Source organism: Misgurnus anguillicaudatus, chromosome 18 (genome assembly GCF_027580225.2).
Source record: "Misgurnus anguillicaudatus chromosome 18, ASM2758022v2, whole genome shotgun sequence".
NCBI lineage: Eukaryota > Metazoa > Chordata > Actinopteri > Cypriniformes > Cobitidae > Misgurnus > Misgurnus anguillicaudatus.
The window spans coordinates 3,715,527-3,738,446 of NC_073354.2; the positions used below are offsets into that span (position 1 = coordinate 3,715,527).

The 22,920-nt window shown below is 39.7% G+C and overlaps 1 protein-coding gene across 4 annotated transcripts; it reads right to left on the bottom strand.

Moving 5' to 3' along the window:
• Positions 1–2,868: 2,868 nt before the first annotated feature.
• LOC141350459 (zona pellucida sperm-binding protein 3-like) lies at positions 2,869–22,298 on the bottom strand. 4 transcript variants are annotated; one of them, XM_073855604.1, is made up of 9 exons: positions 22,061–22,298; positions 11,678–12,009; positions 11,481–11,599; positions 11,302–11,405; positions 11,056–11,233; positions 10,873–10,990; positions 10,710–10,792; positions 10,549–10,640; positions 10,374–10,469 (listed from the first exon to the last, which is right to left on the bottom strand). In XM_073855604.1, exons 1-9 carry the CDS (start codon positions 22,296–22,298, stop codon positions 10,417–10,419), a joined length of 1,317 nt encoding a protein of 438 aa, XP_073711705.1. In that variant the 3' UTR covers positions 10,374–10,416. The 4 variants fall into 4 exon arrangements, with proteins under 4 accessions (XP_073711704.1, XP_073711703.1, XP_073711705.1 ...); XM_073855603.1 differs by lacking the exons at positions 10,374–10,469; positions 10,549–10,640; positions 10,710–10,792; ... (3 more) ...; positions 11,481–11,599; positions 11,678–12,009 and adding exons at positions 2,869–2,964; positions 3,044–3,135; positions 3,205–3,287; ... (2 more) ...; positions 21,341–21,444; positions 21,520–21,638 and having other exon boundaries at positions 21,717–22,298; XM_073855602.1 differs by lacking the exons at positions 10,374–10,469; positions 10,549–10,640; positions 10,710–10,792; ... (3 more) ...; positions 11,481–11,599; positions 11,678–12,009 and adding exons at positions 2,869–2,964; positions 20,581–20,672; positions 20,744–20,826; ... (2 more) ...; positions 21,341–21,444; positions 21,520–21,638 and having other exon boundaries at positions 21,717–22,298.
• Positions 22,299–22,920: the final 622 nt, after the last annotated feature.

The window sequence follows — 22,920 nt, forward strand, 5'->3', positions numbered from 1 at the left end:
CGTGGCCAAGATGGTGATGACAGGCAACGCCTACTTTAAGCTTCAAAAACGATCTTCACAAACAATGGGTGACGTCACGGACACTACGTCAATATTTTCTACAGTCTATGGTCAAAACTAAATTTCTTTCTCATTCAGTGCCCCCAAAATGATTCATCCATTTGGCATTATGCAAGCACTGCATATACAATTTGTCACTATGGCAGAGGTCCATTAAAATATCCCTCATGTCCACCTTTCATTCTTAGTCCTTCATTGACAATGGTTACTATACTGTTTTTTGACTAGATAACAAAATACAAATAATGATCCCCAGCTCGATGCTCATACATCCCACCTCCAAGCGGAGAAAAACTCATTAGGATTGAGGAAAGGAGAGTAAGGTGGTAGGAACACCATGACCATCCTTGGATGAGTAGTGAACCAGGCCCTGATGAGCCGGCCACAGTGGAAATTCACTTTGTCCCATACAATGGCATATTGAGGTAGGTGAGGCCCTATAAGACCTTTCTCATTTTTAGGGATCAAATCTAAATGAAGGCAGTCCAAGACGATGAGGAGCTTCTGTGTATGTATGGGCCAAGATTGGGAATGTGAGTGGCCACATTATTCTCAGATATGGCAGCACACCTAGTTATATTGCCCCCTCACTGGCCTGGGACATCCACCGTTTATAATATTATGGCCACGTCTTCAGCCCTTGGCCAGGTCGAAGCCAGCTTCATCCACAAACATGATGATGTTTCCTTCCAATGCCATTATTCTCTACAAAAGCGAAAACTTCTCAGTTAGTCAAGTTTTAGTTTCACCTGATTGTCAATTGCTGTGATAAATTGATCAAATGTTCAAAGGATTCATATATGCTATTCATGGTATTATGTTCTTGACTAATTTTGACAATTGAACAGACTATTGTGCATGTGATGACTTATACAATGAAACGACGCTGACACGTTCTCAACCATTAGACTGAGAATCAACAATCAGTTTAGATCAACAAGATCTATTCCCTTTGGAAACTGTGCTAGATGTAGGCTACCGCTACTTAATAAAGTGCAAAGATGTACTGAGAAATTGAGACATGTACTTAGACATTTGCAATTTGATGAAATTAATGAGAAGTTAAATTTTGTTGAGAACAATTGCCAAGTGGTTTGGAGGTTTGTTTATGTTGTTTTGAAAATGTAATTTCTGTTTCAAGAAATGAGCCAAAGCAATCAAGAAAATTTTAATGTTTACAATTAATTAATTATTTGTCTTTAAAACCCAACTTGGGTTTAGTTTCGATTAAGGGGTACTTAAGCCTTACTGATAGGGCTGTGAGGGTACTTGGGCTAAAAAGTTTGGGAACACTGCTGTAGAGGACATGCAGGAATGGAAAAATTCTAATAATACAAAGACAACGCATCTCAGACAATATTATTTGCATTTTTGATGTATGGATCTTGATATGTCTCTGTTCATTCATGATTTTGTTTGTTCATTTTAGTTTGTATTTATTGTTGATTTGATTGATTTAATTGATATTGGGTGTCGTGCTCTCGCTCTCTTCTGCTCTAAATTGAAATGCGTCTTTTGCAGCGATTTTTGTGTGAGCATATCAGTGAACATCCCTGACCACTCGGTGAGTTTCACGTCTTTGTAAACAAAGGTTTAATGCATTTTAGGAAGGATTGTTCCTGTGCACCTATACACCAATTGTAGAGGTGGGACAACGATCAACCCAAAAATTCTCGGGGCAGCCGCATATGTCGCTATTTCAGTCAAAACTGTTCTATTTCATCATAAACAATCTGAAAACAGGGCTTTAAGTGTAAAATACCCAACTTGTCCTTTAAGAGTCTAACCCTTTGCTTGATCTAAAATTACATTGTATTAAATAGAAAAAGCCCAGGCCGTTGGTTGTAATGCAACCCATGCTGGCGGTTGTAACAGAAAATAACCCAGCCTTTTTTAGAATTTGTAAAGTCCTTTTATCTACTATTTCTGAATTGGGTTAAACTAGCAGCTCTGGCTACTACAGTAGTAAACAACTCTGCTGTACATGGTCATCTTTTAAGTAGAAAGGCATAGGGCCATTTTTTGTTGTAAATAAAACACCCAAAAATACATCATTTATATATAGTCAAATCTCCCATAGTTGAGTTAAGGCCTAGTCCACACGGACAAGGGTATTTTATATAACCGTGAGTTTTTTCACGCAGTTCAGCCGTTCGTCCACACGAAACCGCAGTATCAGGGCACTGAAACCGAGCATATTTGAAAACCCCGGCCAGGGTGAGCTTTTTAAAGAAACCCCGGTTACAGTGGTGTCGTGTAGAGAGTAAAACCTGGGGTTTTGCCTTGCGACGTCAGAGTGTGCGCCGTTATCCACTGTGTTTGACGTCCAGATTGTGCGCCGCTGACTGCTTTGTTGATGATTCTGTGCAACGGCGGACATATCTTGCTAATAATAACCGTGCTAACAGGGCTTCTAACATGTATACAGATAGATGCTCAGTTATCTCACTATATTGCGGAACACAATTTGGGTTATATCCCCGCCAGCTGGTGTGGCATGCTCTTGACAGCGCTTGATAGCGTGCTTTTGCTTTATCGTTTGGATGGATATTTAATTTAAACCGAGCATGTGTGGATGGGGTTTTTTTTAGGGAAAACTCCGGTTATAAATATACCCGTGTCCGTGTGGACTAGGCCTAAATCAAACATTTGTATGACTTGCTTAAAGCAGGGACTTCACTCAGAAAATTGACTTGCACATATGGGACTCCCTCTGCCAATCAGAGTTTACTAGTGCCCCAGATGCCAAATATTAATCATTTGCAAGCTAAATAAATATAAATAAAAACTTAAGTGAAAGAAAACGTGTCCATTTCAAGGTTTTATTGGTCATCCATTACAACCCACTACTTCAGTCTGTGATCACAATGGGGCCAATAGTTGCCTTTCCTTCTGAAACCAGGCCTGGAAAGACAAATTGCAAGTGTCTCGTTAAAAGGCATTTGAAAGGGGATCCTAAAGAGCTGCAAGACTGTGCACTTACCAGATCCAGATACTGCTCTTCCTTTCCTAGTCGAGCCACATACGGAGTCACAGCATGTGCACACGTCATCACTTTCATCTGCAGAAGTCCATCTGTAAAGAGGGTGAAGGTATTATTCATTACAAACAAGCAATTGAGTGGACACTCGAGTCTGGACATACCCATTGGCAAAGGAGCAAGCTTTGCTCTCCGGATTTGTAGGAGTTGAAGCCAGGACAGCCTTCAAAGCACATGTAATGTAGACCTAGAAATAAAACAGCTTGTATTAAACTAGTTCTCAGGATACAGAAAGTAAATTACAATTTCATTTAAAAACACTCATACCGAGCTGTTACCAGCTTGCTGGAACTTGAAAGCCTCCAACTGAAACTGCAGCCTGTCATTCAGAACTCGGTGCATGAAATGGGAAGGAGAGCCTGTAAGCTTGGCATCAACCAGACACCTAAAGAGGAAACGCGGTTATCCTTCTCTTGTGCATTTGACACGAAGAAGAGAAACCTACTCACCCATGGTTCTCAATAAAGGAATATCTTGGAACGGAGTTCACATCAGGGACTGCAGTAGCCACACAGCCATCAATGAAAACACGCAGAGGAACATGGTTGTACTGCTTCACAGAAGCTTCAAAGTTCATGAACTGGCCAAAAAAATACTGGTTGACTGGCCTCTCAAACATCCAATCATCTGCAAAGAAAAGCATATTGGCAAATCCCATTTTAAATCCAGACCCGAATAAAACGAGAGATCATTACCAGTCATGAGCTTAAGGGAGAACACCAGCACTTCCTCAGAAACTATAGTAGCAGCAAAAGGAACTGCAGCAGGCATCAACACGTCACTGCTTACATTATGCAACCTAAAGAGCAAAAGAAAGTAGTCTGAAGTCTTTTTAAAATGGACAATGTCTTAATGACTGCAATATCAAGTCTTCCCTTGGATAGTGACAGTGAATTGCAACGGCAGCTGCATCAGCTCTCACAATGGGAGTTCCAACTAAAGCCCCAGGAGTGTAGAGTAGAGTGAAGGTGTACACAAACTCATCAGCAGTCATCTGAAAGCAGCAATCATGAAACCATTACTAGATACCAAACTCCACATTCAGTCAGTAGACTGAAAAGCAACCACTTACCATCAAAGAACTCCCACATGTGTGGAGCTCGTATTGAAAGATAAGAACATGAGAATTAGGATCTTACCCTACAGCTGCACAACCTCCTAAACTAAAGGATGAGGGATCTGCCAAGTGGCCATTTCCATAGAAGTCCTTTTTAACCTCCACATGCACAAAGTTCTCTGCACATTGTGCTGCTACACTATCAGGAGGGCTGGGTATCCGTAGCTGAAAAGGTACTGCTGGCTGTTGGGGCTCTTCTGGCATGTGGGGAAACTTCCAGGTCAAAGGTGCTACAGGAGCCTGCATTAGCTGCTTGGACTGAGTACTGGCAGGATCTAGCATACCAGGTGCAAATGCAGGTTTTTGAGGCCGAAAAGAACCGGCTCCTTGTGGGTTTTTAAGAGCTTGCTGATGTGCCAAAACTGGTGGCTGTTGGAATTTTAATGGATCCTGGCCTTGCTGTCCTGACCACTGTTCTACAGACAACTCAACTGCAAGGAGCAGCAAAAATCCAACACTTTCCCAAACCACCAGCCCCATTGCAATACAAACTCTGATATCCTCAGATCACTTGTTTGAACACTGCTGTGTCTTTTTCAAGAGCAAACAATTAAACTGGCTCCACCCACTTATAATTAATAATTAATGATTATCCAGGCTTGTTGAGTTAAAAAAAGTTTACCCAAAAGGTAAGGGGCCATTTCAAGAAGGAGGTTCACCCAACTCTGAATTAAAACTTGAACTCTCAGTTGACTTACTGTGAGATAGTAAACTCTGAGTTTTCGGTTACAGAACAGCTGATCTGAGTTAGTTCAATCGACTCTGAGTAGGTTGACTTTGAGTTAAGCCCGGAATACACTGCACGATTTCTGCCTTCCTATAAGATCATTACCTTATCACACTGTGCGACATGTATCGTTTAAACTCGGGTACGAGGGATACTCGGGTATGAGAGCATGTAGACTGTACGAAGTTGACACGGAAGCTTCGGCGGCAGCGTCACACATTGCGCAACGTCACCCGCATGCGCTCGTGGTAAACAAATACCGGCGCGCAGGTCGTAGTAGCAAACAAACTGTGCGGTGATCATGCCGAATTTCTGACACTGTCAGAAAACTATCGTAGGCTATCTTTGGACGCAAGACCGGAAAAACGGCCGTCTTTGAACTTCTCTCACTGTACGACATAGGACCACCGATGGAGAGCCACGATCAAAGAAATCGCGACAATAGTTTCACGATGGCAATCTTTCGTCTGGTACAGCCAATAATCGTGCAGTGTATCCCGGGCTTTAAGCGCGTGCACAGCCACAATGAAAAGCCATCATCAATGGAGCTCAGATATTACGATTTACCATGGCAACAGCACGTGACAAAGAGGTCTTAATCATTTTTACTACTAAAACTGAAAGTGTTACTGCAAGTGTACAGCAACTACGAGCATGTATTTTAAAGAAAAGAGTTGTTTTTGTAAATTGCTACTCTAGTAAATGCGTAGATTTAATTTTTCATCACAGTTAAAATATCCGAAGTAAATAAACTGTACATTATTATATTCATTTACATGCAGATGCATTCCCATGGACAAAATGACAGCAGCTCAGCTAAAAATGAAATTAAGCATAATACTTTGTCATATAAGGCTACGAACTTTACAAATGTTTGTCATGAATAAAACAAAAATTCACCGAGCCGGGATTCGAACTCCGATCGCTGACGGTACGTCTGCCCTAACTACTGCATACAGCACTGCCCACTAAACCAGCGATAATGACGAGTGGATCTGTAAGAAATGTCAAGGCAACTGTTTAGATGTAAGAGCACCACAGAGTGATATTAGTCATATAAGGATATTTATATATCTAAAATGACTGCAAAAAATAATAATTTCGCTCACATAAATGTAAGTTGATATGACAAAAAAACACTCTGGGTCTCAAAATCCTCTCGCGACATAAATCTAACTTTCTACAAATGAATGCAACATGATCATCTATGCACCTAAGTATATCATATTAGCTTTACAAGTCATTTCAATTTACTGTTTTAATTTTTTAGTTGAAAGTTTAGTGTAATATATAAAAATATAAAGTAAGTTAAAATTGTTTGCACTGGCAATTTAATTAACTTAAAGACAGCAAAAAATTTTTACAGTGTACATAATAAAAATGTGCGCAATGAATCAATGTACTAAAGCAACTAACAAGATTAAACACCGCTACTCCTTTAAAAAAGGGGAGGAGACCACAAGAAACTCAGAGTTTACAGGATAAAACCTGCTCCCGACCAGGTTAGGTTCACAGAGTAAGTTACCCCGGAAACAGACTCTGAGTATAAGTTACCTCTCCTTCTGAAACAGGCTTGACTTACCCCGCTGTCTCAGGTTAAACCTACCTCCCTTTTTGAAACAGAAAATTCAGAGTTTCCCTCATTTCAGGGTTAACAAACTCAGAGTTTTCACTTAACCACCTTTCTGGCCCAAGGTCTTCACTCAGCTTTATATGTTCAAACATTATGGGGCCGTTTCCCAGACAGGGTTATTAATATAAGGTCATTTAAGAAGTTTTACAAACATACCTTACAAAAAAACAATACTGGTGTGCATCTTGGCACAAAACAATGGCACTGATATATGTTAAGATACATCAAGATTTTGTTAAATTAAGACAGCAAAACATGCATTTTATTGTGGGATTAGGATAAATCCTCTCCGGGAAACCGCCCCTTAATGTTGTCTTACAATATGGCAATGTGTAGCCACGGATCAAGACAATGAAGCGTTGAGTTGGAGGTGTTATTTTCTAGGCTACATTTTTTGCCGTCTAATTCGAGAAAAACAAAACATTTCTTGTTTCAAAGACAAGGCTTAGCTTAAGCCAGGACTAGAGCTAATTTGAGGCAAAAGAAAGGGCACTGATGTATTTAAAGTTTCGTCAGTGCAAGTTAGTTTCAGTTTTGTTAGCTCTTACGTTTAATTTAGTCTAGTCTAAATTAGTCTAATCAGACTAGACATTATTTATATGAATACATTTAAGTAGTTACAAACTCAAAACAAACTCTAATTCAAGCAAAACAAAACATTTCTTGTTTCACAGACAAGGCTTAGCTTAAGCCAGGACTAAAGCTTAATTAAATAAAGATGTTTAAGCATCTATTTAAAACATGCCTTGGGAAAGACGTTACTGGTGTGTATCTTGAGACAAGTCAATGGCACTGGCATATTTTAAGATCTGTCAGTGCCAGTTATTTCCAGTTGAAAAAGCTCAGATGTGTTTTAGTCTAGGATTAGCCTTAAAACTTGTCTGTGAAACCAGGGGTAAGAGGTCTTTCACTATGGGTAAGTATGTGGGCCAGACCAAAATCCTTTCAAGAACTGAGTTAGTATATATAATTTGTACAATTGCACACCAATAAAAAGTTTTGTGTAAAAAGATAACATTTTGATCACTTTTAAATATACATCATATTTGAACCTTATCCAACTATAACACCACTCATATAATCAAATTAAGTTTGTATATGCAGCAGTTTCGCAAAGTTCACGCCTCAATCGTGATTTAATACTTAATAGGAAAATCACTTTCAATAGGTTTATTCTAGAAAAGGCTATAGCAATTTTTTTTAGATGCAACTGAACACTGACTGTCACAGGCTGTGTCATATTTGTCCTACACTGTAAAAAAAATCCTTGTTGCACTTCAACGTTTCAGTTTAAACTCATGAAAGTAATTTCTACTTACTTGACTAGAGAGAAGTTGGTATAAATTAAAATTGAATGGGCTTAAATTACAAATTTATAGCAACTTCTAGTCAAAAAAGTTTAAATTACTTAAATCAAGTTGTTTAAATGTGACTATTTAAGTGCAATTTTTACAGTGAAGGTTAAATCACAATCAGCTTTGTATTTTTAGCCTGCATCCCAATTTCCATGTATACTGTTTAATGGGAAGTATAGACATTTAAGTGCATTTAAAGGATAATCATTGATGAGTTTTCTAGCAAAGACAAGATTTTGTCTCAATCCATGTTTCCACTATTATGCAGAAGGTGGTGCTCTTATCCTGGCTCAGAATCAGGTAAAGGTACTATCCTGATCCACACACATGCTCAATCCGAAACTGCATACTTACTGAGTAGGTACTGAATTTAATGAGCGCCAAGGGGCTGTCCACACGGAGACGCGTATCACTGCATACGTATAAATTTGTTATCGTATTGGCGTTTCATCCACACGGATCCGGCGTTTTGGGAGACTGAATCCGCTATTTTTTGAAACCGGGTCCTAAAGTGGATAAATCTGAAACCGACATCCTTACGGTTTCGTCTGTACAGCTAATCCGTATATTTTGTGAAGCGAAAACGTCATCACATCACGTGTCGGAAGCGTCACATGTAACAGCAACAACAATAACGGCTGACTACGTGATTGTGTTCGTGCTACAGAAGCTACTAAAGCCTACTAGCTTTATTACAGCAAAATCTATTGCTTCTATGCAATTGTGGTGAGCAACAGGCGATAATGGACAACACCATACGTTGGTTATGCGCATGCTCAAAGTCTTCTTCTCCGTGTATAGTGTATATCTGTGGCAGAATTACAGCGCCCCATACTGGTCCAGCATATATACTACACCGCTTTCAGTCGGTTTCAGTGGTTTCGTCTTTACGGATTATTTTTTTAGAGCAAGGAAAAAAAATGATCGGATAGGGAATGCAGCGGCTTCGTGTGGATATAGCCTAAGACAGTACATACATTCGCGTTAGTATGGACAAGATCCGCCATGTTGATGTTATCATGTGACCTATTACGTAGTAGACTTGTTTGAGTTTATGCGGAACCACAAGAACCGTCAGAAGGACGGCATCACAATACTGCGCGAGCGGCTCAAAATCAGACTTCTCTGTATGACTTCTGGAATCGTTCTCATGGTACTTTGATGTCATCCGCCTGTTGGTTCTTGCAGCGGTGCATGAACTCAAACAAACCTAACAGGCATGAAAACGTATGCATTTGTATGAGGGACAGGTGCACAAACACCTGATTGCATCAGTAACTTGACAACTCTACCTTGTACGGTCTCTGTCAATGTTTGCAATGGTTGAAATGTCTGGACAAAGAAGAGGTCAGGCAGCTGCTCAAAATTATCACATTTAGAGAAGTTTTATACTCAGAAAAATAATTAAGATCTCTAAGATATCATACCCCAGAATAACATTGCTAGCCCACCCCAAAAGTTATGCACAATATTATACATTATTTTTTTAGTGGACAAAAGTAAAACAAGCAGACTGTGATGTGTTGTCAGATGACATCTGTGCTTGAATACAAACTAGACAAATGCAGGCTTGAATATATAAATTTTTAGTGAAGCAATGACACGTGTTTATTTACTTAAAACAACAGGAAACATTAATACAACCATCACAAGTGAAAACATACAGAAGCGAATACCATATGAAACTGGACTGAATATGAAGTGAAATTAAAATGTATCTTCTGACAAACTATCACATATTTACTGCCATCTCAACACAGCTGTGGCAATTCTGCGTGAAGTCAGGGTGCTGAGGAACAGCCCTGTGTATCGAAATCACCCAATTGGCTGTTGTCCAGTTGATATGACGATTGATTTGCTTTCCCTTGGCATTATGGGACAGCTGGGATAGATAAGTGTTGATCATTGCTTGCGTCAGAATCTGGGCAGACTTTATTTACTGAACGTTTATCCAGCAAAGTAAAATTAGAAGGCTTAGCCTGTTGGTTGTAATTTAACGCATGCTGGGCTGTAACACTCAAAGGCTGGGTTATTTTCAGTGTATGAAACCCTTTTATTTTAGTCTACGATCGCTGAAATGGGTTAAATTAGCAGCTCTGGATGCTATCATTGCTTTTATAGTAATAGTCACCTCATAACTCAGCTGCATGTCACCTTTCGAGTAGAATTGCAGTGCCATTTTTGTTGCACATAAAACTACATGGTACATTATATTGTTAAATCTACCATAGTTAAGTTAAAGCAAACGTTTGTATGACTTGCTTAACAATACAGTGACTTCAATCACAAAAATGGACTTGAACATATGGGATTTCCTCTGCCAACCATGATTTACTACTGCCCCTGAGGCAAAATGTATTAATTATTCACAAGCTAAATAAATATAAAAGGAATCGGTGCATGTGTAGCACAGGTCATGCTAAAAGAAACACAAGTCAGTGTCCATTTCAAGGCTTTATTGGTCAATCCATACAACCCACTACTTCAGTCTGAGATCGCAATGGGGCCAATTGTTGCCTTTCCTTCTGAAACTAGGCCTGGAAAGACAAATTGCAAGTGTCTAGTTAAAAATGCATTTGGAAGGGATCCTGAAGAGCTGGAAGACTGCATGCTTACCAGAATCAGATACTGCTCTTCCTTTCCTAGTAGAGCCACATATGGAGTCACAGCATGTGCAGACATCGTCACTTTCATCTGCAGATGTCCATCTGTAAAGAGGGTGAAGGTATTATTCATTACAAACAAGCAATTGAGTGGACACTCAAGTCTGGACATACCCATTGGCAAAGGAACAAGCTTTGCTCTCCGGATTTGTAGGAGTTGAAGCCAGGACAGCCTTCAAAGCACATGTAATGTAGACCTAGAAATAAAACAGCTTGTATTAAACTAGCTCTTAGGATACAGAAAGTAAATTACAAGTTCATTTAAAAACACTCATACCGAGCTGTTACCAGCTTGCTGGAACTTGAAAGCCTCCAACTGAAACTGCAGCTTGTCATTCAGAACTCGGTGCATGAAATGGGAAGGAGAGCCTGTAAGCTTGGCATCAACCAGACACCTAAAGAGGAAACACGGTCATCCTTCTCTTGTGCATTTGACACAAAGAAAAGGAACCCTACCCACCCATGGTTCTCAATAAAGGAATATCTTGGAACAGAGTTCACATCAGGGACTGCAGTAGCCACACAGCCATCAATGAAAACACGCAGAGGAACATGGTTGTACTGCTTCACAGAAGCTTCAAAGTTCATGAACTGGCCAAGAAAATACTGGTTGACTGGCCTCTCAAACATCCAATCATCTACAAAGAAAAGCATATTGGCAAATTCCATTTTTGATCCAGACCAGAACAGAACAAGAGATCATTACCAGTCATGAGCTTAAGGGAGAACACCAGCACTTCCTCTGAAACTATGGTAGCAGCAAAAGGAACTGCAGCAGGCATCAACACGTCACTGCTTACATTATGCAACCTAAAGAGCAAAAGAAAGTAATCTGGAGCATGTTTAAATGAACAATGCTTAAATGACTGCAAGATCAAGTCTTACCTTGGATAGTGACAGTGAATTGCAACGGCAGCTGCATCAGCTCTCACAATGGGAGTTCCAACTAGAGCCCCAGGAGTGTAGAGTAGAGTGAAGGTGTACACCAACTCATCAGCAGTCATCTGAAAACAGCAATCATGAAACCATTACCAGATACCAAACTTCATATTCATTCAGTAGACTAAAAAGCATTCACTCACCGTCAAAGAACTACCACATGTGTGGAGCTCGTATTGAAAGATAAGAACATGAGAATTAGGATCTTCCCCTACAGCTGCACAGCCTCCTAAACTAAAGGATGAGGGCTCTGCCAAGTGGCCATTTCCATAGAAGTCCTTTTTAACCTCCACATGCACAAAGTTCTCTGCACATTGTGCTGCTACACTATCAGGAGGGCTGGGTATCCGTAGCTGAAAAGGTACTGCTGGCTGTTGGGGCTCTTCTGGCATGTGGGGAAACTTCCAGGTCAAAGGTGCTACAGGAGCCTGCATTAGCTGCTTGGACTGAGTACTGGCAGGATCTAGCATTCCAGGTTTTTGAGGCTGAAAAGAACCACCTGCTTGTAGGTTTTGAAGAGATTGCTGAGGTGTCAAAACTGGTCGCTGTTTGAATCTTATTGGATCCTGGCCTTGCTGTCCTGACCACTGTTCCACAGACAATTCAACTACTAGGAGCAGCAAAAATCCAACACTTTCCCAAGCCACCAGCCCCATTGCAATACAAATTTTGATATTCTCAGAACACTTGTCTGAATGCCGCTGTGCCTTTTTCAAGAGCAAACAATTAAACTGGCTCCACCCCCTTTTAACAAAGATTAATGATTCTCCAGGCTTGTTGAGTCATGCTCCAAAAAGGACCAATGATTGCCATCAAAATACCTCAAAATAGGTCATACTGCACCAGGTGGTTATCAACATCAATGCATTTTTGAACGTTTATGGTAGTATTACATGTTACATCTGATACATCAATAAACCAAGAAACAAAGTTGGTGAAAGACTGTGTATCACAACTGTTCAGATCCGATTTGTGTGTCCTGTAGCACTTCATGGTTTTCCGGAATAGCTGCATTGGTTTCTATAGCAATGACATTATGTGGAGGTATTTGACATGGGTGTGCTTGAGTTTAGTCAGTGCTGTGCAGACTGACTGGCCTGTAACATCAAAGTACAAAGAAAGCAAAGTGCTTTTGAATCACTCTCACAGTAATTTGATGTCATTTCCATCTGTGCAGTGGCACAATTCAAACACTTAGGGGTGGTTTCCCGGACAGGGATTATCTTAAACCAGCACTAGGCCTAAGTTTAATTAAGAAATATAACAAGTTTTAACAAACATGCCTTACTATAAACATTACTTGTGTGCAGTTTATAGCAAAATAAGTTTTTTAGTTTGGAGAGCTCTTACATTTAATTTAGTCTAGGACTAGTCTAATCCCTGTCCAGGAAGCCGCCCCTTGGGGCAGTTTTTCAGACAGGATTTAGATTATTCCAGGACTAGACATATTAAGACATTATAGGGGCGGTTTCACGGACAGGGATTAGCTTAAGCCAGGACTAGGCCTGAGTTTAATTGTGAAATATAACTAGTTTTAACAAACAAACCTTACTAAAAACATTACCTATGTGCATTTTGAGGCAAAACAAAGGGCACTGATGTATTTTAAGATATGTTAGTGCAAGTTGTTTTGAGTTTGGACAGCCCTTACATTTATTTTAGTCTAGGACTAGTCTAATCCCTGTCCGGGAAACCGCCCCATAGTGGTTACAAACATACCTTACAAAAAACAATACTGGTGTGCCTCTTAGGACAAAACAATGGCACTGAAATAAGGTACATCAAGATTTTCTTAAATTAAGGCAGCAGAAACATGCATTTTAGTCTGGGATTAGGATAAATCCTGTCCGGGAAACTTAATGTTAACAGGGGTGGGGAGCCCTGGTCCTGGAGGGCCGCTGTCCTGCGGAGTTTGCTTCCAACCCTAATTAAACACACCTGAAAAATCTTGAAAGTCTTCAGGATCACTTGGAAATGAAATGCAGGTGTGTTTGATTGGGGTTGGAAGTAAACTCTGCAGGACAGTGGCCCTCCAGGACCCAGGGTTCCCCACTCCTGTCTTACAATATGGCAATGTGTAGCCACGGATCAGGACAAAAAAAAGTTGCTGAGTTGGAGGTGTAACATTTTTTGCAATCTAATTTGAGCAAAACAAAACATTTCTCGTTTCACAGACAAGGCTTAGCTTAAGCCAGGACTAGAGCTTAATTAAATTAAGATGTTTAAGCATCTTTTATAAACATGCCTTGGGAAAAGACTTTATTGGTGTGAATCTTGAGACAAATCAATGGCACTGTCATATTTTAAGATCTGTCAGTGCAATTCATTTCCAGTTGAGAAAGTTCAGATGTGTTTTAGTCTAGGATTAGCCTTAAACCTTGGCTGTTTCTCAATGTCAAGGAAGGATCCTCGGGAGCCAGAATTTTGAGGATCCTACGTTATCGACATCCGTTGAAGAATTTTTCCAAGGATCCTCAGAATTGCAACCAAGGACTGAGTCCTTCCTTCAAAAAATATCCCATATACAGGAAAGGATGCATATGTGTATCCATCATGCTCTTCGCGCTCTCAAATCACCCACAATTCTATTCATGCAATGCCGAAAGCACACCTTTTAACTGAGGTAATGATGCAATGCTAGCCTGTTCCATTTAAGTGTTCTCCAAATTTTAAAGAGGAGCCTCGCCTAGCCTCTGACGGAAGTGACTTCAGAAAGACCAGTCCTGCCAAGGAAGTATCCTTGACATTAAGAAACAGCCCTTTTCTGTGGAACCAGGGTTAAGAGGTTTCATTATGGATAAGTATGTGGGCCAGACCAAAATCCTTTGAAGAACTGAGTTAGTCTATATAATTTGTACACCAATAAAAAAGTTTTGTGTGAAGATATAACATTTTAATTTATGATATTACTTTGATATTTGATTCATTTCAAATCACATCATATCATATTTGAACCTTACCCAACTATAACACCACTCAAATAATCAAATTAAGTTAATGTATGCAACAGCTTTACAAAGTTCACGCCTCAATCATGATTTAATACTTAATAGGAAAATCACTTATCACTCATAGGCTCATTTTAGAAAAGGCTATAGCAATTTTTTTGATAAATCTAAACACTGAATGTCACAGCAAACTCTGTCATATTTGTTCTACACTGTAAAAAAATCCTTTTTGCACTTCAGCGTTTAAGTTTAAACAACGTGAATAAGTAATTTCCACTTTCTTGACTAGAGAGGAGTTGGTAAAAATTTAAACTGAATGGGCTTATATTACGACTATTTTAGAATATATAGCAATTACGAGAAAAAATTACTTAATTCAAATTGTTTTAACTTGAACATTTAAGTGCAACAATGAATTTTTACAGTGTAGGTTCAATCATAATCAGCTTTTTAGTTTTAGCCTGCATACCAATTTGCCTGTGCACTGTTTAATGGAAAGTATAGGCATTTAACTGAATTTAAAGGAATGGGATGTACTAAATCTCATTTCAACTACTTAGTACTGATAGTATGCAAATTGGGAAGCAAGGATAATTTTGTACACCAAGTCAGACACTCCTCAGATTTACTATGGGCATGTTGGTTATTTGCTCATCTGTATCTAGAGTCAGTGGCATTTCTCAAAGGCCATTATATATGGTATAATTTAACATTCACACAAAGATGGCACGTCTAGTAACATTGGGAGAATATCAGCATAGAGTCAAAGGAAACTCACCCAGCAATTGCTAATTTTTAACAGCACATTAAGCTTACTCCCACAATTAAGTAACACTTCTAACATGAGGTGAACAGTACATTATAACCTGTGTAACATGCTTCAGATCTGATGACAAATCTAAAGGTTTTATTAGGTTACATACAAAGCATTTAATCTCTCATTTAATGACCAGTGCGCAATGATTACTTACAAGAAACCAAATCACTTTAAAAATTCACATCATGGCTTTCTGGTAAAATGCGTAACCTTATTGGTGGGGGTCATTTCAACTACCCAAGCCTTTATGGGGCCCTAAGCAGAATTTTATTTGGGGGCCCCTTGGTGCCACCAATACGATTGATTGACTGTATAATAATATATTAACTCTTTTCCGCCAGCATTTTTTAAGTTGCCAGCCACCAGCCATGTTTTTGATAATTTTCACCTAATTTAATGGCCCCCAATATTTTGTTGTATACATATTTGAACATGTAATATATCAAAAGAAGGAACAGGCCCTGTGCTTTTAAAAAAAATATTTTTTAAATATATTTTTTATTCTAGCTTCATGCATTTTTCTAACATGATGAACCTTATTAAAACAAGACAATATGCTAGGCTATAATTAACTAGCCAGCTAACGTTAGCTGTTAACACAGCCTAGTTTAGTTTAAAGGGAAACCAGGCAAGTCTGCGTAATATTTCTCTACGAGCTCCCCCTAGTGTCTGAAAGTAAATGCTTTCAAACACACTGTCATAAAAACAAACTGTTGTCCCTCCCCCCTCGGAACCAAGTTTATCAGCTTATTTCCAATCCAGTTATGTTTCCCTTCCATCAAGGGTTTTCGATGCTTCTTCCCCGGCTCTGCCATTTGCAACAATCGCTAGCCGTGTTTAGCTCGCCTGCCTCTGTGTTGTTTGCTGTAAAGTGATACTGCTTCTCGCGATATATGAGACTTTGTGAGACTGAAGGACACCGGGTCGGATACAGCTAAGTTGCAAGTGGGGTATTCTTCCTACAGACGGTAAGGGCGGGCGAGAGAGACTTCATTCGTCCGGTAATGAGTCATTTAACCATATACCAACTTACGAAGATGATTTATTAACATAAAAATGCTGCCTTGTGTCCCTTTAAGTTAACAGTAAACATTTACATTATTTTACATTTTGTTAGCATACTTTTATCTTGCTGTTTTCTCTCTTGCTCTGATTTCTTCTTTCTTTTTTCTGCACCGAAGGGATATATATATTTTTTGTGACATTTATTAGGCTAAATGTTGTAAATAGCAGTTATGGGACTGGGTGCATCTCAACTAAGCAGCGCATTTTTTTCTGCCAAACCACTTGACTCGAATTCCCGCCCACCTGGATCCAGCATCCTATAGCCAGCCAGTTAACATAATATTTGTGTTTTTTTATTTTTAATATTGCTTTTTATAATTATCATCATTGTTCACAGCTGACATAATACATATAAAAAAAACTAATGATAATTAAATTAAATATCAAACTGTCATTTTGTGTGCTCTTGGGGGCCCCCTGGTGGCTTGGGGGCCCTAAGCAATTGCTTAGATCGCTTATGCTTTGGGCCGGCTCTGCCAAAAGAGCCCACCAAGCTCCAATACCATTCATCAGAGATCACATGACTTGACTCGAATCAGACTTAAGTCGCAAATTTTAGGACTTGAGACTTGCTTGACAAATATAAATAAAATACTCAACTTTGGCTTAACATTCATAACTTGAGACTTGACTCAGCCTTTTGTTACTGATTCAAAATAAATATATTTTTAAAATAAAAATATGTTTTTGAGCGCACCGCAACAGCGCAACCTAACCATGTGACACAGCAGGCAAGAAGAGGGAGAGCGCTATCTACTAAGCATTAAGAGTCATGACTGAACATGGACAGGGTGTGAGCAACCTAGTCAAGCTGTAAAGGTCAAGCATGAAAGGAAAATTTCAAATAATACAAAGAGAATGCATCTCACACAATATTATTTGCATTTTTGATGTGTGGATCTTGATTTGTGTGCCTCTGTTCATTCATGATTTTGTTTGTTCATTTTAATTTGTATTTATTTCTTTTTGATTTAATTGATATTGGGTGAGAAACATTGGGTTAAAATATGTAAATTGCCATATTCCAGTTTTTCTTACCTGCATGCATACTTTTGTACTGTCTATGCTAGCAATAGAGTTGACTATCCCAGTACTGAATTGAATGCTAAAAGTAATATTAATAATGTAACGAAACTTTCAAGAGTTTTTTATGATCAGTTGTGTCATGACAATTTCCGAGGAAGCTGAAATTAAACAAGAAACCATTAATTAACTCCTTCCCCGCCAGTGATGAGTTTTCTAGCAAAAACAAGATTTTGTCTTAATCCATGTTTCCACTATTATGCAGTAGGTGGTGCTCTTATCCTGGCTCAGAATAAGGTGAAGGTGGTACTATACTGTTGCACACGAGGGCTGCATTTCCAGGGGTGCGTTCCACTCCAGTTTTAGACAGCACTCGCAAACTTCCCTAAACACTTCCCCTCGGGAGAATCCCTGTCGGCATTTTGAAGTGCGTTCCACTTTGTCAAGTGGACGAGGAAAGTTTGTATGGACAGACCCTCGCTCCCTCGATTTTGAGGAAGCGAGTCTACCTCATATGTACACTTCAGGCAGCTCCATATCCCACAATGCATCACGATTATGACGTCACTTTAGCAACTCACGTTTTGCACATGGAGGGGGCGGTCTCCACTTTCAATGTGATCAAGGGCTTAGGACGATCCATTTGAACCTTCTTCAAGTGTTCCAGCAGTAGTGGGCACTCGTACAACGTGTAAGCAATGACGTACATCCGAGTGAATGAGACTGAGGGAAGTTAGCGAGGGAAGGTCGTAAAAAACGAACTGAAACGCAAGGCAGTTCAAATTTTACGATCTTCCCTCGAAGTCTCATTCACTTGGATGTACGTCATTGTTACGTTGTACAAGTGCCCAGTACTGGCGGAACACATGAAGTGGGTCAAATGAAATGCCCTAAATTACAGGTGTAACCTACTTCTCCCTCCATCATTTGATCTGTGCAAGCGCAAGCTGCTGAAAGACGTCACAATCATGTTCCATTGTGGTATACGGAGCGGCCTGAAGTGTATATGTGAACAAGAGGGAGCAAGGGTCAGTCCATATAAATTTCCCTTATCCACTTAGGTGGATGACACTTCAAAATGGCAATAGGGATTCCCCCAAGGGGAAGTGTTAAAGGAAGTTCCCGAATGCTCGCCTAAAACTGGAGTGGACGGCAGCCATACTATGGGTCGACCACACATTTTACTTGAGACATAAGAAACTGACTATTAACTTTATAAAACCTTTAAATGAAAAAATAGCAGCGGTTACAATTAAAGGGGTGGTTGAATGCTATTTCATGCATTCTGACTTATTAACCCAGTTTAAGAGTTATAGTCCTCATGCTAAACATAAGCAAAGTGTCAAAAAAGCAGCTGAGCTTGTAACAGAGTATGTCTGAGCCAAAGTCACACCTCCTTTTTCCTACAAGTTTTGGAAAGTTTTTTTTCAAATGGGGGTATCCTTTTATGGGCCTTTAATCCCAGAAAAGCACACTGGCCCTACACATCAAGTGAGAGCGAGAACTTGCATTAGCATTAGTCCGTCCAGTAGAAGTCCCCGGTAGGCTATCACTGCACAGCACGCGACAACTTTGTTTTAGCAAGATAGTTTGAGAACATAGTGTTTTTGGATGTAAGGAGAAGAAAACCTTATTTAGCTTTTCATGTCTTAAGACAACAGTGGATGCAGTCCGTTTTTCCCGGACAGCAACGTAATTGCAAATTACTTTGTTCCCTGGCTGTATTTCGCAGAGGACTGCTTTACAAACAAGGCTCAGTTTGACACCAGACTTTCCACTTTTTTACAACTATTGGAGCAGTCAAAAATTTGAAAGACTCCGTTTAGCAGTCACAACCACAGGCGCAAGTAAAATCTAAATCTCACGTGTTTTGTTTGCAATAGCGCATACGTGCATGTAATGTAAACAACACCAACAGCAGCACTTTGTACTGCATTTAAAACATTTACACCTTTTAAAAAGGGCAAATGCAGTTAAAAACTGGATTATGTTGCTTTATTAAAACAGTGGATAAACAAGAATTAATTACCTGAGAGATATCCTGCTGTAATCGTTGCTGTTATTGTTCGTTCATTACGAAGTATCTGATTCTGGATCATATGTATAATGTAAGGCTGGTTATTTAAAAAAAAATTAAAGTTTGATCTACATCTACGTCGGCTGTAAATCCAAAAATAGTATCCAAAGCTGCGCATACTCTTAACTCTTGAGCTTCGCCCACCGCATTCCTTCAAGTGTTTGTCCTTTTACGCCAAAAACCGGAACGGCTGTTCTTTTCTTTATAAATCTGACAAAACGAAAGACTTTTTGGACATATGAAATACTACTCTATGGAAGACTAGCAAAAACATCTTATGTCAGGTTTAACAAACAGGAAAGTTGTCTAAAATCAATGAAGTATAATGAACATCTGTCACCGCTTTCTCGAGACAAAACCATTTTCTGCCTTTGCTGAAGTTAAGAGGCTAAGCCTTTGCGCGATCTAATTTAGGTTTAAATTGTATTTAAGTTAAATAAAAGCGCAGCCCGTTGGTTGGAATTTAACCCATGCTGGGCTGTTTTAACACCTTCAAAATACCCAGCCTTTTTTAGAGTGTATGAAACCCTTTTATTATAAAATATTGCTGAATTGGGTTAAGCTAGCAGCTCTGGCTAGTATTGCTTTTATATGAATGCAGCACCTCATAACTCATGTTATCACCTTTTGAGTGGAAATGCGCATCGCCATTTTTTGTTGCAATAAAACTCCCAAAGTACATCCTTTGTATTTAGTTAAATTCAGCATAGTTGAGTTAAAGCAAACATTTGTAGGACTTACCAGGGACTCGTTTGAGCAAAGATACGACTTGCTTAAAGCAGTGACTTGACCTCACAAAAATTTACTTGCACATAAGACTTCCTTTGCCAATCATAGTTTATGAATGCCCCAGAGGCCAAATGTTAAATTAATCTTTATTTAGCTTGCAAATGATTAAAGGAATCTGTCCAGCACAGGTCATGCTAACAGAAACACACGTCATTGTCCATTTCAAGGATTTATTAGTCATTCTTTACAACCCACTACTTCAGTCCGAGATCACAATGGGGCCAATGGTTGCCTTTCCTTCTGAAACCAGACCTGGAAAAACAAATTGCAAGTGTCTAGTTAAATTGCATTTGGATGGGGATCCTGAAGAGCTGCAAGACTACACACCAGATTCAGATACTGCTCTTCCTTTCCTAGTAGAGCCACATATGGAGTCACAGCACGTGCACACGTCATCGCTTTCATCTGCAGAAGTCCATCTGTAAAGAGGGTGAGAAGGTATTATTCATTACAAACAAGCAATTGTGAGTACACTCGAGTCTGGACATACCCATTGGCAAAGGAGCAAGCTTTGCTCTCTGGATTTGTAGGAGTTGAAGCCAGGACAGCCTTCAAAGCACATGTAATGTAGACCTAGAAATAAAACAACCTGTGTCAAACTAAACTTGTTCTCTCAGGATACAAAAACTAAATTACCATTTCATTAAAAAAAAACCATACCGAGCCGTTACCAGCTTGCTGGAACTTGAAAGCCTCCAACTGAAACTGCAGCTTGTTGTTCTGAACTCGGTGCATGAAATGTGAAGGAGAACCTGTAAGCTTGGCATCAACCAGGCACCTAAAGAAAAAACACGGTCATTTTTCTCTTGTGCATTTGACAAAGAAAAGGAACCCTACTCACCCATGGTTCTCAATAAAGGAATATATTGGAACAGAGTTCACATCAGGGACTGCAGTAGCCACACAGCCATCAATGAAAACACGCAGGGGAACATGGTTGTACTGCTTCACAGAAGCTTCAAAGTTCATGAACTGGCCAAGAAAATACTGGTTGACTGGCCTCTCAAACATCCAATCATCTACAAAGAAAAGCATATTGGCAAATCCCATTTTAGATCCAGACCAGAAGAGAACGAGAGATCATTACCAGTCATGAGCTTAAGGGAGAACACCAGCACTTCCTCTGAAACTATAGTAGCAGCAAAAGGAACTGCAGCAGGCATCAACACATCACTGCTTACATTATGCAACCTAAAGAGCAAAAGAAAGTATTCTGGAGCATGTTTAAATGGACAATGCCTTAATGCATGCAAGATCAATTCTTACCTTGGATAGTGACAGTGAATTGCAACGGCAGCTGCATCAGCTCTCACAATGGGAGTTCCAACAAGAGCCTCAGGAGTGTAGAGTAGAGTGAAGGTGTACACCAACTCATCAGCAGTCATCTGAAAGCAGCAATCATGAAGCCTTTACCAGATACCAAACTCCACATTCAGTCAGTAGACTAAAAAGCAGCCACTCACCGTCAAGGAACTACCACATGTGTGGAGCTCGTATTGAAAGATAAGAACATGAGAATTAGGATCTTCCCCTACAGCTGCACAACCTCCTAAACTAAAGGATGAGGGATCTGCCAAGTGGCCATTTCCATAGAAGTCCTTTTTAACCTCCACATGCACAAAGTTCTCTGCACATTGTGCTGCTACACTATTAGGAGGGCTGGGTATCCGTAGCTGAAAAGGTACTGCTGGCTGTTGGGGCTCTTCTGGCATGTGGGGAAACTGCCAGGTCAAAGGTGCAACAGGAGCCTGCATTAGCTGCTTGGACTGAGTACTGGCAGGATCTAGCATTCCAGGTGCAAATCCAGGTTTTTGAGGCTGAAAAGAACCTGCACCTTGAGGGTTTTGAAGAGCTTGCTGATGTGCCAAAACTGGTCGCTGTTGTTGGAATTGTGATGGATTCTTGGCTTGTTGATTTGCTAAAACTGGTGGCTTTTGTTTGAATCTTAATGGATCCTGGCCTTGCTGTCCTGACCACTGTTCCACAGATAACCCAACTGCTAGAAGCAGCAAAAATCCAACACTTTCCCAAGCCACTAGCCCCATTGCAATACAGACTCTGAAATTTTCAGAACACTTGTTTGAATGCAGATGTGCCTTTTTCAAGAGCAAACAATTAAACTGTCTCCACCCCTTTTTAACAAGATTAATGATTCTCCAGGCTTGTTGAGTTAAAAAAAAAGTTTACCCAAAATTACGATCTTTTGGGGTGGTTTTCCGGACAAGGATTAGCTTAAGCCAGGAAGCTTTAATTAGGAAATATAACTAGTTTTAACAAACATGCCTTACTAAAAACTTTTCTTTTGTGCAGTTTGAGGCAAAACAAAGAGCCCTGATGTATTTTAAGATATGTCAATGAAGGTTGTTTTCCATTTAAATTGCTCTTAAATTTATTTTAGTCTAGGACTAGTCTAATCCCTGTCCGGGAAACCGCCCCTAAATCTTTATGAGGACAGGGGCTATCTTAAGACAGGACTAGGCCTTAGTTAAATTAAGATATTTAAATAATTTAAAAAAAACATAATTTTGAATAAACATTACAATGGCCCGTTTCAGAAAGGTGGTTAAGTGAAAACTCTGAGTATGTTAACCCTGAAATGAGGGAAACTCTCAGTTTTTCGTTTCAAAATGGGAGGTATGTTAAACCTGAGACAGCGGTGTAAGTCAA